Source organism: Mastacembelus armatus, chromosome 11 (genome assembly GCF_900324485.2).
Source record: "Mastacembelus armatus chromosome 11, fMasArm1.2, whole genome shotgun sequence".
Classification (NCBI taxonomy): Eukaryota; Metazoa; Chordata; class Actinopteri; order Synbranchiformes; family Mastacembelidae; genus Mastacembelus; species Mastacembelus armatus.
Genome location: NC_046643.1, coordinates 7,100,435 through 7,114,332, shown reverse-complemented (window position 1 = coordinate 7,114,332; position 13,898 = coordinate 7,100,435). Strand labels below are relative to the sequence as shown.

Sequence of the window (13,898 nt, the reverse complement as noted above, 5' to 3'; positions counted from 1 at the left end):
CTAACAGTTTTAAATGTCACTGACATTTTTCATGTTGGATATCTGTCCTCTTAGCATAACATTTTAATCATCTTTATCACAAACTCAAATCAAACACGTCCTGAGCTGAAAGAAGAAATCACCCTTGTACTCGTGAGCACAGAAATGACGTAGAACCACAGCAGGGGAGAGTGTTTCGCTGTAAAACTGGTGTAGGCCTTAACGTTCAGCACAGGACAAACTGTATTAACTGTGGTGCACCCTGACTGTCTGCTGCCTGTAACATCATCGAACATGACTGGTTTGGTGGTGGGTCAGTGATGGTCCACAGACCTCCATGTCATAGTCAACAGTACCCTGACTGCAGTGAGGTAGTGGGATGAAATCCTCAGAGTGACTGTCAGCCCTTACTCTGGTGCAGTTGGCCCTGGCATTGATTCCACTAATTGGCCCTCACGTCCCCCTGACCTAAATTCAACTGAGCACCTATGGGACAATATATCTTGGTGCATCCAACACCACTGAGTACCACCATAGACTGTTAAAGAGCTCAGCAATGCCCTGATCCAGGTCTGGGAGGAGAACCCCCAGGACACCATCCGCTGACTCATCAAGAACATGCCCAGATGTTGCTGGCAGTGGATACAGGCTCATGGGGGCCATACATATTTCTGAGTCACATTGATTTTGGATTCCATTTACCACTGGTATGCCAGTTTGTTCTGAATATATAGATTTTCAACTTGAATAATCTCATCCTCAAGATCCAACCGGTGATTCAAGTCCTCTCTTCATTTTTTGAGCAATATATTTCTTTGACATGTGTGAAATGTGTAGTTATGTTTCCAACATTGCTGTATTTGGAACATTTGCTTTTATGTTGCTACTGTTGGTGCTTGCTAGATGAGTTTACATAATATAAACTTGGAATGCCACAGTTTTGGAGACTCAAACCCTCGTTTTCTGCTGCAGTTCTTCTGGTTCTGATGCCAGAAAAACGCCTTTGAAATGTTCAAAGCTGTTCTGAAGGTAAAGAAAAAATGTGGGGGACAAACAGGACAGAGAATGAAAGACATTCTGTTCAGCCAGTTTCAGAAGAAACTCACACCATCTGCTCATCACTGTCGATGGATCTTCATTACAGCCACACTCAAGGAGCTCATCTTCCCTTCACAAGTGTGTGGCTTTGCTTACTAGCACACAAAACCAGAGTACTTATGCATGTACCAGTACTTCAGTCACGCCATGTGAGAGGGTGTAGGATCTACATACATTCACCTTTTGGCCTGTGTTACGTCACTGGCACTAAAAGAGACCATGCACACTCACAGACACACAGAACACACATAGAACGCACATACATCTGCAAGTACACATACACACTCAACAGAGACACTGACTGACAGCCCCCCTGAAGCCTTTAAACCTTCCCAGAGCCTTTAACTCTGAAGTCTTGCATCCTCAGCTCTTTAAACAGAAAGTTTGAGTTAATTCCCATGGTGCGCTCAGAATCTCAAGTCTGTAAATTTCTGATTCATGTGTGACCTCAGTCCAAACCAGTGCCCAACACAGAAAGAAAAACACAAACACACTGCAAACCATCTCTTTCCCCTAAGGCATCCGAAACCACCTCTGTGAATTAATTCTCCAAGCCTGATTTACTCATTGATCCCTCTCTCGACCTCTCACACACACAGACACATCTTACACTTAACACGCTGGGCCAAGCGCTTCATCACAATTCACCACCACTATGGCCTTTCCCCACCAAACACCTTCTACAGGTTGAACTTTGCAGGCTTTCATAACTGCTGGCTATGGTCATCGTTGCTGCTTTCAAGATGATTTCAAAAAGAAAACCTCAGGAGCTCAAGTGTCAATACCCCATCATCATAGCTCTTCTTCTGTCTTTGCCCACCACATTTTCTAATAACACAAATTTCTTCATAAAACCAAAATCTTGAGCTCTCTGGAACCTGGTATTGTCCCTGTAGCGAGCCAAATGTAATTATTAGGATTTATTTTTAGCCTGCTTTAATAATTGAGTTGGTATCAGTTTCTCCAAACACTTCAAACCATTTCAATATTTAGCACAGACGTTATAGCTCATAATGATCTTGCCTTTCTTTTGAAGATATTCTCAAACATTCCCCAGACCGCTTTCTGAATGATGCATTCACTGACTTTCATCTCCTTTGTGCGGCTGCACGCTGACCCCTTTTTCTCAGCTTCAGACGATTTTCTTACTTTACATTCATCATATTTCCCCATGACCCACCATGGTCCAGCAATGTTTTCTCATATGTCAGTGGAAGAAGTATTTAGATTATTTACCTAAATAAAAATAGAAATACCACATTGTAATAATACTGAGTAGTATGTGGTAAAGTTGTGTCATACTAGAGTATGTATAGAAAGCCATGTCATTGTATCGTATGTTGCAAAACTTTTGCATTTATATATTATGGGATGAAAATTACACCTTTTTTACATTGTGTGTTGAAAAATAGTCCTTATTACTGAAAATGACCTTTAGCATGTGGTAAAAATTACACCACTGTTGAACATGACTTGAAAATTATGCCTTACTATAATCCATCCATCCAGCCATTCTCTGTACCACTTAGTCCATTTCAGGGTCATGGAGGGCTGGAACCAATCCCAGCTGACAACGGGTGAGAGGCAGGGTACACCCTGTACAGATCACCAGCCTATCACAGGGCTGACACATAGAAACAGATAAACACTCTCATTCACACCTACAGGTAATTTAGAGTCACCAGGTAGCCTAACCCCAAGCTGCATGTGTTTGGATTGTGGGAGGTTACCAGAGCATCCAGTAAAACCCACATAGATACAGGGAGAACATGCAAACCCCAACCTGGAGCCTTTTTGCTCCTAGGCTCCACTGCACAGTCCTGCTGCCACCTTTACTATAGTATGTTGTGAAATTATTCCTTACACTATGTAATATTGGAAAATTTGTCTTTATGCTTGAAGGACTGAGATCCTTTAAGTCACTATGTCACTGTGTGTGTAGGTGTGTGTGTGTGTGTGTAATGACACTGGAAGGGTTTTTACAAAAGACTAGGGATAATTTTAAATAATGTTTTCATTCAGAAGCCCATTGCACTCAGCAAACCAAGACAACTTTTAGTGCAACTGTGTGTGTAACGAGTTAGTACCATCTCTACTGCTGATATATGAAGGTTCATACTGCTATAACACTAATTCATACTTACATTAGAAATAGGGTTTTGCAGTTAATCCTGTTGATATTGTATGAATGACTGTGGATCTAATTTAAGCAGCATGGGTTGTGCAAAAAAAAATATGCAGAAAGGGATATTCTCAATCTTTATTCAGTACAGTTCAGTCCAGTTAGTCTCAACAGACCCTGACACCATCCCAATCACCTCCACCCAAAAATAATAACGAAAACAGAGAAAACCAAGAACAAATAAATCTTGGACACTGAGAGCTTTTCTGCAAAATTTGGCTTATGTATATTGCATTGTTACAGTTTTACAAACAAATGTACAACAAATACATCATAAACAGACTCTTATTGTGAGACAGTGAGGAGCCAGCTTGCGTGGGTTGGTTTCTTCGTTTTCTCCTGTGCCTGTATGGAGAGGGCATGAGCCGTGACTCCCCTTTCTATGAGGAGTACTCATACTCCTCAGCGCTGCGGCGGCCAAAATCCATCCAGCCCAAGTAATCCCTGTCCGCTATCCGGTGGTTGGTGCTCGGTCCGCTGCCTCTGCTGTTCGTGGAGTTTCTGCGCACAGAACCTGGCAGGAGAAGTGGGGTGATGAGTATGAGGATGAGTGGAGGTGAAAAGAAAGAGTGGGTGGAGCACAAAAAGAGAGAAAGGAGGGCACGAGTGAGGCTTCACTGAATTGCAGACTTATTTTTGGGTTGTTTCTGCTTCGAGACAGCTGGAGAAAAGTAGTTTAAAATGCTCTAATTTTCCAACAGAGTGACTTGAATCAGATACCTAATTCTCTGACACAGAGTTTTTTTACTACTTAAAACATCATATGTCCATGAGAGAATATCTAGTGAAATGTGACGTTTTAAGGATGAGACTAGACACAAACGATGTTCTCACAAACTGAGCAGTGAAGTCTTCCTGCACCAGAATTGGTTTTTAATGCTTCACTTTCTGAGTTTTTTTTTTTTTTTTTGGTTTTCTGCTCCAGGATGACGTTTTACAGGCTAGTTAGTTTCTGTGCTTTCAAGATAAAAACTGCTCACAATTGTTTGATCGTCCCATAGTGGCTTTTCCTTTTCTCTTTCTCATTATTTCACCACAAAAACAAAAGAACAGCTGGACATCATACATACTATTACCATCTTTTTTTTGTGTGTTCATGTTTGTATATTTCTGTATGTGTGTACATGTTTGTGTCCATTGCATCCCGCTGACCTCTAGTCTAATGATCCCTGTGCCTGATCTCTGAATCTCACATTTTTAAATGTAAGTGAAGTAAAGCAGGATTGCTGTGTGTTTGGTAATCAACTGAGCCCTCACAGAGATGCTGTTTTCACTCCACCCACATCCTCCTACGCAACACACACACACACACACACACACACACACACACATACACACACGCACACGCATAAACACAGTGTTTCAGTTTCCCGGTGTGCTGAGAAGATTGGCTGCAGAAGGCTCGACAACGACACCTCCTACATCGAAACATGCAAGTGAACAGCACGCACCCACAAACACGCGATTAAACAGACACACACTTTTTTTTTTTTAGATATTACATATTAGTTTCTAATGCGCCCTCTGACATTTTGCAGCCGTCACTGTTTGACTGAACTGTTCACTGGATCTGTTTTACATTTTTCTGTTCAGTCTTTTGTTTAAGATTATGAAACAGTAAAATCTAAACTATACAACGTAATTATGTTATAGTAGAATAATTCAGAGTAAATATAAATATCCTGAATATCATCTCATGGTTAAGTTTGTCTTATCTCATCTTATCGTATATTCCTGTATGGATGTGTAAACATCTTTAATATAATACTGAGCCCTTTCAAAGAAAATCTTGCCAATTATTTCAGTCAATTGAAAAAATCCTGAAAATGACCCACTTTGATTTGCAAATCTCTCACAACAAATGCAGAAAACTTTTCTTCAGAGCATCTTGTGTCTGTTTCTAATCTTTGATCCCATGTGAAAAGATTGAGTTGACTGTCTGAAACGCAGTGAAAATGTGTGCAAAGTTTCAGGCTCTAGGAGCTGTTCTACAAAGGAGCGCTGCAAACGTGGCCACACGAGTCGGTTTCTGGAAGCCAAGCAGAAAATTCAGATCTTGACAGATGTAAGTCTGTTTGTCGTGCACTGTGAAAGCCCAGATATATCCTCCATCCTGTCACATCGCCAGATAAATCAGAGCGGTGAATATGAGGAACTATGGCAGGGTTGAGTTTTTTTTCTTGTCATCAAGGAAAAGTGTCAGATGGGGAGAAAAAAGTGAAATAAGATGGTACAAAGAGAATGGCCGGAAGGCTGTGCACACTAATACACGCTCTTTCAAACCACAAAAGCTTTTCAGAGCCACTAATTCATTTTACAAAGCTAGCTGTGCACGATTCCAGTAATTAGCAAGTCTGAGGGGAGGAGGATGGCAGGGAAGAGCACTTGTTTCTGAAAATGAATCTTTGTTTCAGATGTTGTTGCCAGATGTTTTCTTTATAAAATCACATGCACACATACCCATCCCCCCATATATCCATCAAGGATTTAAAGGCAATTAATACAGACACAAATGCAGAGTTACATCCAGCCTCACACACACACACACACACACACACCTTTCCTGGAGGAGATGAGTCTTGCCAGCAGCTCACTGAGGTTGGCCCGCGAGTCTGCATCCTCCTCAGCCAGGGGAAGGGCTTTCAGCTGGGGAGCAGAGCGCCTGTGTCGGAGGTGGGGTTCTCCCAAGGAGTGGGTGTCAGCCTCAAGAAGAGCTATTTAACACACACACACACACACCAAGCGGATATCAGATGTGAAAACTTGCTGTAATATTAATAAATGTGCTTGCTGCAGGTTGGTCTTTGTCTTTGATGTGTTACCTTCAGAAGGAGCAGAGAGGGAGCGCTGGCCCTCATCCAAGGGCTGAGAGGAGAAGGGGAGCCCCAGACAGCTCGTGCACAGGACTGCCAGCACGACACACACACACAGCCCTGCAGTCATCTGAAACACAAGGAGAGAAGACAGAAAAAGGTGCAGTGAAAGTTTAATAAGGATGAATCGGAGATGTAGTCTAGTCTGGGTTTACAACATGCATTCATCTAAGACAAGAGTCATCTTCCATCCTGAGAATCTACAACTGAGACCATCTGCCAGACAACTGCTCTTTCGCAGTTAATGATCACTCTGACTGTGCCCAACACACACGTGAATCAGAGCAGCATATTCACAGTGTCATCCAGGGGCAGAACAACTCAAACATCCTGAGTGTAATTTCAGCAGGTTAAAATAACTGTGATTGTGGAGGCAGAAAGAACTTCTCAATTCCATTCTTCCATTTCTGAAGATAAATTCATGAACTATCATAAAAGAAAGAAAAGGACTGAAGCAGTAATTTTAGAAGAAAGCAAACCAAATGTGTTACATGTTATAAAATTCAAGGCAAAAGTGAAACAATCATTAATAATATATAGATGAGAAAATCTAATCTCCTGCCTGATTATCAGGTAGAAAAAACACTTTAACTGTAGGAAGATCATCTCATGCTAAAGTTTGCAGGCTGATATAATAAAAATATATATAATGTCTCCCTTACCTTGAGAGAAGAGGTTTAGCGTAGTAGAGGAGTGTGTGAGAGTGAGGAGAACGCGTCTCTGTTGAGTTGGAAGGATGCCCCTTTTATACTCCCTGCTCAGCACACTGAGTGTGTGCGTTTGTGTGGTTATGTACTTATGTCTGTGTGTATTTGTGTGTGTGTGTGTGTGTGTGTGTGTGTGTGTGCACGCGCGCATGCACGGGTTTCCTCATTGTGCATCCTTTGTATTCCTCGATGTGTTTGTGAGCCTGATCTGAGTGTCTTTGTGATAACTTCAACAATTTTATTGTCTGTTTGCTCATGATAAAATTCACCATCAGGAGCTGCCTGGTTGATGTGTGTTAATAGTTTATTGTATGTGATTTACAGCAAATCTGAATTTAAAAAAAGCTGTAAATTTTTCGTCATCATTTTTCTGTAAATAAATGATTTTATTCAGTATCTTTACAGAATGATCCACACTGAAGCTGCCGTTATGAGGATGCTGAGCATGTGTGCATGTGTGTCTGTGTGTGCGTGACTGGGTGGGTGGGTTGTGTGGTCAGGCATGTGCGGGTGTGTGTATTTCTACACACATTTATTAGATGTCAGTGAATGTTCACACTTAGAAAGTGAGCAGGGGCAGAAATGAGGATATTCAGTTTTGCTGATTTAACGGGTGATGGATCTCAGACTGAGACATCTCCACCATCCTCCTCCTCCTGCCTCTCACCGTCCCTCCACCTTTTCTCCCCTATCTCTCTCCAACCACACGGGATTAACCTGGCTCATCGATCATGCAGGTGTAGCCAATCAGTCATTCCGAGTCAACAGCTATTGATCAGGTGTTGGGAGTTAATGTTATTATTAATGAGGCCGACAGCCGCTGATGCGTGGCAGGATCAGGATCTCTGTCAAAGCGCTGGAGCTGCGATAATGTGAAGAAGAAGAAGAAGAAGCATCGGTGATGCTGTTAACTAAGATGAACATTCACTGGGGAATCATTGAAGAGCATGCCTTTATTACTGTAGTCTAATTAGGATTGATAAATGAGTGGCAGATCTGAATCGCAGAAGAGTGAAGCTGTTCGTCACACACACACACATACAAACTTGTTTCCATTTCTCATGGGGACATTACATTGACTTCAGTTCATTTCCTGGAGTCTTGCCTTAACCTTAACCATAACCTCTACTTGCCTAATGCTAACCCTTACCCTAACCCTAAAGTAAGACTAACCTCATCCTAACTTTAAACCAAGTGGTGGCTTTAAAATTCAGTGACATACAAGGAAGCAGAGTCCCCACGTCAACAGGTTTTTGGTGTACACGCACACACACTCACACACACACACACACAGACGTTTATTTCCATTCCTCACAGGGACTTCAAAATTACTTACTTCATTTCCTGGAGAGTTACCCTAACCCTAAACACTGTTACTTCCCTAACCCCCACCCTAACCTTAAACCAACTCTTCACCATAAAATTCAGTTTAAATGGTGGGGACCAGCATGCTGAGTCCACACAATGTGAGTGAAACCATTTACGCATCTATGCACACACACACAAAGTTCACAGTGATCAGTAATCAAAAGTAACTCTCGTGGGCTGACAGTCACTGAAATATTTGGACCAAGTGCTGCTTTGGTGCCAAATAAATAACAAATAATCTCAATTAGGAGACTGTGTATGGTGTTTCTATTAAATCAGCAACTGCTGCCCTGCCATGAGACTTAAATTGCTGCCAGTGCAGATGAATGGCTTGTTTAAAAGCACAATCCATAATCCAAATGTAAAGGATCACCATGCTAACAAAACGACTTTTCAAAGTGACTGAGATATCTTAACACAATAAGTGATGCCAGGCCACAGCGCACATAGAAGTCCCAAACCTTTTAAAATCATGACCAGTTAAGAAACACAGAAAATGATGATTTTACTCTGTAACTTAATCTCAGCCAGACATAGCTGGTGACAACCTGCTGTCTCATCTCTGTAATGGTATAAGGTATCATAACCCAGCCCCGGTGTGGGTCTGTTTCATTCGGTTTACTGACATCACAATACAGGATTATCTGATATTAAAATCCTCAAAATCCCATTTAACCACCTTTGCTGCCAGTTTCGTGTCTGCCTGCCGAACTTTGGGCCACAACTCCCAGCTGTCGATCAGGAAGAAGGAGTCGTTCTCAATCACATCATCTCACTCTGGCCTTTTTTTCCACATTCATGGTTTCGCTTCACTCTGTCTGTCTTTCTCACTCAGTGAAGATGCTGCAACTTCTCCTTCAGGCACCATCAGAAGGCATGAGTGTAGGAGGTGAGGCCACGGCCGTTCAAATTAGAATTAATTAACCATGCAGTGTGGGAGGCGTGCATGTGTGTGAGAAGTGTGTGTTTGTGAGTTTTTGTCTGTCATTCCTACATCAGATATATAATTTTTGCAATTTTTTCTGTGTGTGTGTGTGTGTGTGTGTGTGTGTGCGTGTGTGTGTGTGTTTTAGGCATTTTATTCAGACCTGCTGAACATGATTACTCTCTCACCTCCCAGTGTAGGCGAATGAGTAAAAATCCACCTCTCCTGTGAGTTCTCTGTCTACCTGAGTGCGTGGCTGCATTCAGGTAGACACACATCAGTTAGACACATCTCTGGACTGATTTTAAATACTTAGTAAAACATCTAATTTGTTACAGTGAAGTTTCTGTGAAGGAAACCAAAGTGAAATCTGCAATTAAAAAACAGACATCGAGAGACCCCTTGCCGAGGGCATTTGCTACAGCTTTGGTATACAGTTAGTAAACACACTAAATAATGCATAGATCTATTAATGCATCTGTCTCAGTGGCATTGTCTCACACCCATGCACAAATATGCACTTAAAGCAGTCTATGGGGACTGTTTTAGTAGCTACAGGGTAGAGTTTGGAGCTCCTTACTTCAGTTTGATGAACTGTTCGTGATATTTTCCCCTGTGTTAGTTTCACTGAGGATACGTGAGTGTGATCAGATTTTAAAAGAAGGGGTTTGCACATAACAAGGCTGTTATTTAAATAAAACGAGTTGGTGGAGCCTGACGTTAACATGGTGAGAATGTATCAGAAAACTGAAATTTGGATAAAATGATTTCACGTTTTAAAAAATAAAAAATGCTGTTTTACAAGTAAACAGCTGAACTCTGGGTTGCCATGACTACAAAGAAAAAAAAACTAATGATTAAAAACTGTTTATTTAATGATTGTGGTTTGAGATAATATATTCAGAGGTGTCCTGATGTTCCCCGTCTTGTCCATTAAAGTTCTCACACCCCCAGAGTCCACCCCCACACATCTTTTCACTTGGGTTTGATTCGATCTGTTGTCAGATGATTGTATGAGCTTGACCAGACTGTGTTTGCTTTCCTTCCCACTGCTGTTAGTTTTGTTGCTCCTGTCTGAGCGAAGCGACTAACACCTCTAAATGCTATTCTCTACATGTCATGGCGGCTCCCCTGATTTCCTCTAACATGCCTGAGATTAAAGGATAATTCTGCTTTATTTTCAACCAGTGTATTTCCTGTACATGTGGCTACTACGGTTTTGCGGGTTGTGCTAACTCCCCTCTGACTTGGGAAAAGTAAGACTCACCAGTGTTTATACCAAAATTCATTGAGCAATAGTTTGACACTTTGGATTTGTGTTCAGTAAATATGAAGTTACAGCCAGCAGTTAGCTTAGCATAGGAACCTGGATGACCTGGTGCAGCTGCACAATAAATGGGCCAAGAAAATATGACAATATGACAATATGGGATATAGTGCAGGAGGACTGGACAGGTGGTTTTGCTTTAAATAAATGAAAATAATAAAACAAAACAGGGCCCAATTATCCTGCCTAAACACAAGGAAACAAAAAATGAACCCACCTAACTTCTTTAAAAAACAAGATTGGTTCAAAACCCAGACAAGGATGGAGACATGCAAAATACCAACATACATGTGGCTCCCAGCTCAGCACCTACCAGATATAATGTCATCATTTATGAGCTGGGAGTGCTGGTAGATGGATTTTGGTCTTTGGACAGAGCCAGGCTAAATGTTTAATCTGTGCTAAACTAACAGGCTGTAGACTGTAGCTTTACATTGAAGTGACAGCTATGAAAGTGGTACCAGTCTTCTTATTTACTTCTGTATCATATTAACTTCATTTGCAGAGTTAAACTGAAATGAAGATTATAGGAAAATAATGTTGCACAAACACAAATTATGGCAACAGTGCTCATTGAATTCAGTTTCAACTGTGTTGTCAAAAAGACACCTGGACCCTCAGCTGCATTCAAAAGAGGATGGAATCTTCACACACACACACACACACACACGCACGCGCACGCGCACGCGCGCGCACACACACACACACACACACACACACACACACACACACACACGCACGCACGCACGCACACACACACAGGCCTGAAGGGAAATAATGGATCAAGAAATATCCAACCATATATCTGTGTCGAATTTGCAGCATAGGCAAGAATACTAAACACTGATTTCACACTATCTTTATGCAGATTTCTATTCAGTGGCTCCTAATCTTTCCTTTCCTTTTATTTTTAAATTACCATGCATGTAAACAAGCTTAGTTTTCAGTAGCAGGATTCATTTCCATACTTGGAGCTTTTTCCATTTTCTTTGTGGAGCTTCAGGGGACTTGTGTCATGTGAATGATTCTCCCAGAAGATCAAGTGCCAGGATGGACAGGACAGAAAGACCTATAACAACGTGTGCTTCCCATAAATTGTTCTGACACATGGGTTGATGAGACTGAAGTCACCTCGCTGCAGCAGTGGGCCTATTATGATGGAGATGGTCACATGTTATTATCATGTACAAATGGCTCACATCTTGTTCTTGATGTTTTTGTTCTGTTACCCCTTCCATTTGTGACATACAAAGTGTAACAAAGTGCAAAGTGGAAGACATAAATATTATACTAGAGCATCTACTTAATTTGTTTCTTTCCCACTGCCTCATGTGTCGATTCACTGAAGACAATAACTTTTTTCGAAGAAGCACACGAGTGGAAAGAAGAGAGATATGGGGGCGAAATAAAACAGAAGATGACTGGAGGCAAATGGAGAGAGTGACTTTAGTCTTTGTTATCACTTAGTTATTAACAGCAAGCCAGAAACTTTAGCTCTGTTAGACACAAAGGGTCTCAGGATGGTCAATACTATTGATTAGTACTAATGGAAACATTTCTTCACCTGATTCCGGAGATACTTTCTGCAGCCACAGCTCCAGAAATCTCAGCCATCTGTAGCTGGTTGTCCATGTTCTGTGTTAACCAGGGAGCTGACACAGACATCTCCATTATGCAGTGGATGACTTAGAAATCCATTAGCGAACGTGGCTAACACATTCTTCTCATTTTCTTGTAAAAACCACCAATCACCACTGGTAACAGTCAGTCTATGGGGAAAAATTAGTGTCTTTTTTGTTTTTTGTAATAAGTGGGTGTTAAATTAAAAATTAGATTTTTGGGTGATGATTTGTGACTGCCTGTATTGTGGATTAGACAATGCATTTGTGAACACCATAAAAAGAAGCTTTACATATGTGTGTGACAATTTGTCAAGTCAAGTGAGACATGAATGAAAAAAAAAAAACTGGGTCAAACAATTAAAGCAGGCTCACATCCTCAGTTAATACACAGGTGAGAAAAAAAACATGGAAATTTGTGCTGTTGCAAAAATCAGTCAGAACAGAATAACTATCAGAATTTAATCTAGCAATCTCCAAAGGATAATCCCTCCTGAGTTTACTCATATCCCATATGTCTAAATGCATTTATCAGTTAATACATGGGGTTTTCCATTCTTATCAGCATATGTAATAACACATTATATCATGTTTTTAATTTTTTTAATTTAAGCGATTATTGTGTCTCCCCCTGCCTTTGACTGTGGCTTTGCGAAGTTACAGCATAAACACATTTGCCTACTGAAGATTTCAGACAACACACCTCTATTAGCCAGTTCTTTTTGAATGTTCTCCTGCATTTAGCAACAGTGCCAGATATATAAATACATAGATGCTTCTAGCACCAGAGTGGGGGAAGCACATTACACTGTGTTCAATAAAGAGAAGCAACACTGACCATAAACCAGACATATATATATATATATATATATATATATAAAACCACAGTCTGACCATTACTAAGCAATCAAATCATATTAGACAACAATTTACACTGCACAAAGCCACACATAACCAGAGCAGGAAGGATTTGTTTAAAGGTTTTCACAGTTATGTCAACAAGGTTCAGACCATGGCATGCTTCTAGTGGTTTCCTCAACAACAGTTCAGCAGTTTAATGTCGATGTTGTTAGAGGTAAGCACTAAGATTGTCTATTGTCAGACTATCTGTTGTTGGACTGGAACTGGACAGTCTGGAGGCTGTGGCAGAGAGGCGGATGGTGGACAAAATAAACTCCATACTGGACAATCCTGCCCACCCACTTCATGAGGAACTGTGGAGAATGGGAAGTTCATTCAGCCACAGACTAATTCCCCCTAAAGCCAAGACTGAGAGATTCAGGAAGTCTTTTGTGTCCACGACCATAAGACTCTATAATTCCACAATATAAACAATAACGCACACACACACAGAGACACACACTACATACACATGCATGCACGCACACACACACAAACCCCCCCAAAATAAATAATTACATTATTATTTTTAGCTCAAATTTAATAACTTAGAATAACTTCTGTAACAATTGAATTTCCCCTTGGGGATAAATAAAGTACTTCTTCTTCTTCTAAGAGAGGGACAGTTCAGATCAGAAGTCAGGTCGGCACAGGTTTTATTGTCCTCACATTGTCATGCTGTTATTTTTCAATCTCTCTCTGAAATGCTATTAAATGTGTCTTTGTGACCACTGCAGGAGTCAGATCACATGATGTCAAAGAGGGATAAGTGGAAAACAATTTATTTCATGCCCACTGTCATTAATGACAGGCAGCACATGTATTGTAAATGTCATCTAAATAAATTGTTACACGCACATTTAAGTGCCAGGCTATCCAAATTTAAGACAAATGCTAGTTAGATCTGACTTGCTGCCTGT

General features: G+C 41.0%; 1 protein-coding gene across 1 annotated transcript; it reads right to left on the bottom strand.

Annotated features, from left to right (window-relative positions):
* Nucleotides 1-3,639: 3,639 nt before the first annotated feature.
* Nucleotides 3,640-6,841, bottom strand: LOC113126489 (cholecystokinin-like). The gene is made up of 4 exons (XM_026300527.1): nucleotides 6,795-6,841; nucleotides 6,082-6,202; nucleotides 5,818-5,973; nucleotides 3,640-3,773 (listed from the first exon to the last, which is right to left on the bottom strand). Exons 2-4 carry the CDS (start codon nucleotides 6,200-6,202, stop codon nucleotides 3,640-3,642), a joined length of 411 nt encoding a protein of 136 aa, XP_026156312.1. The 5' UTR covers nucleotides 6,795-6,841.
* Between the last annotated feature and the right edge of the window lie 7,057 nt (nucleotides 6,842-13,898).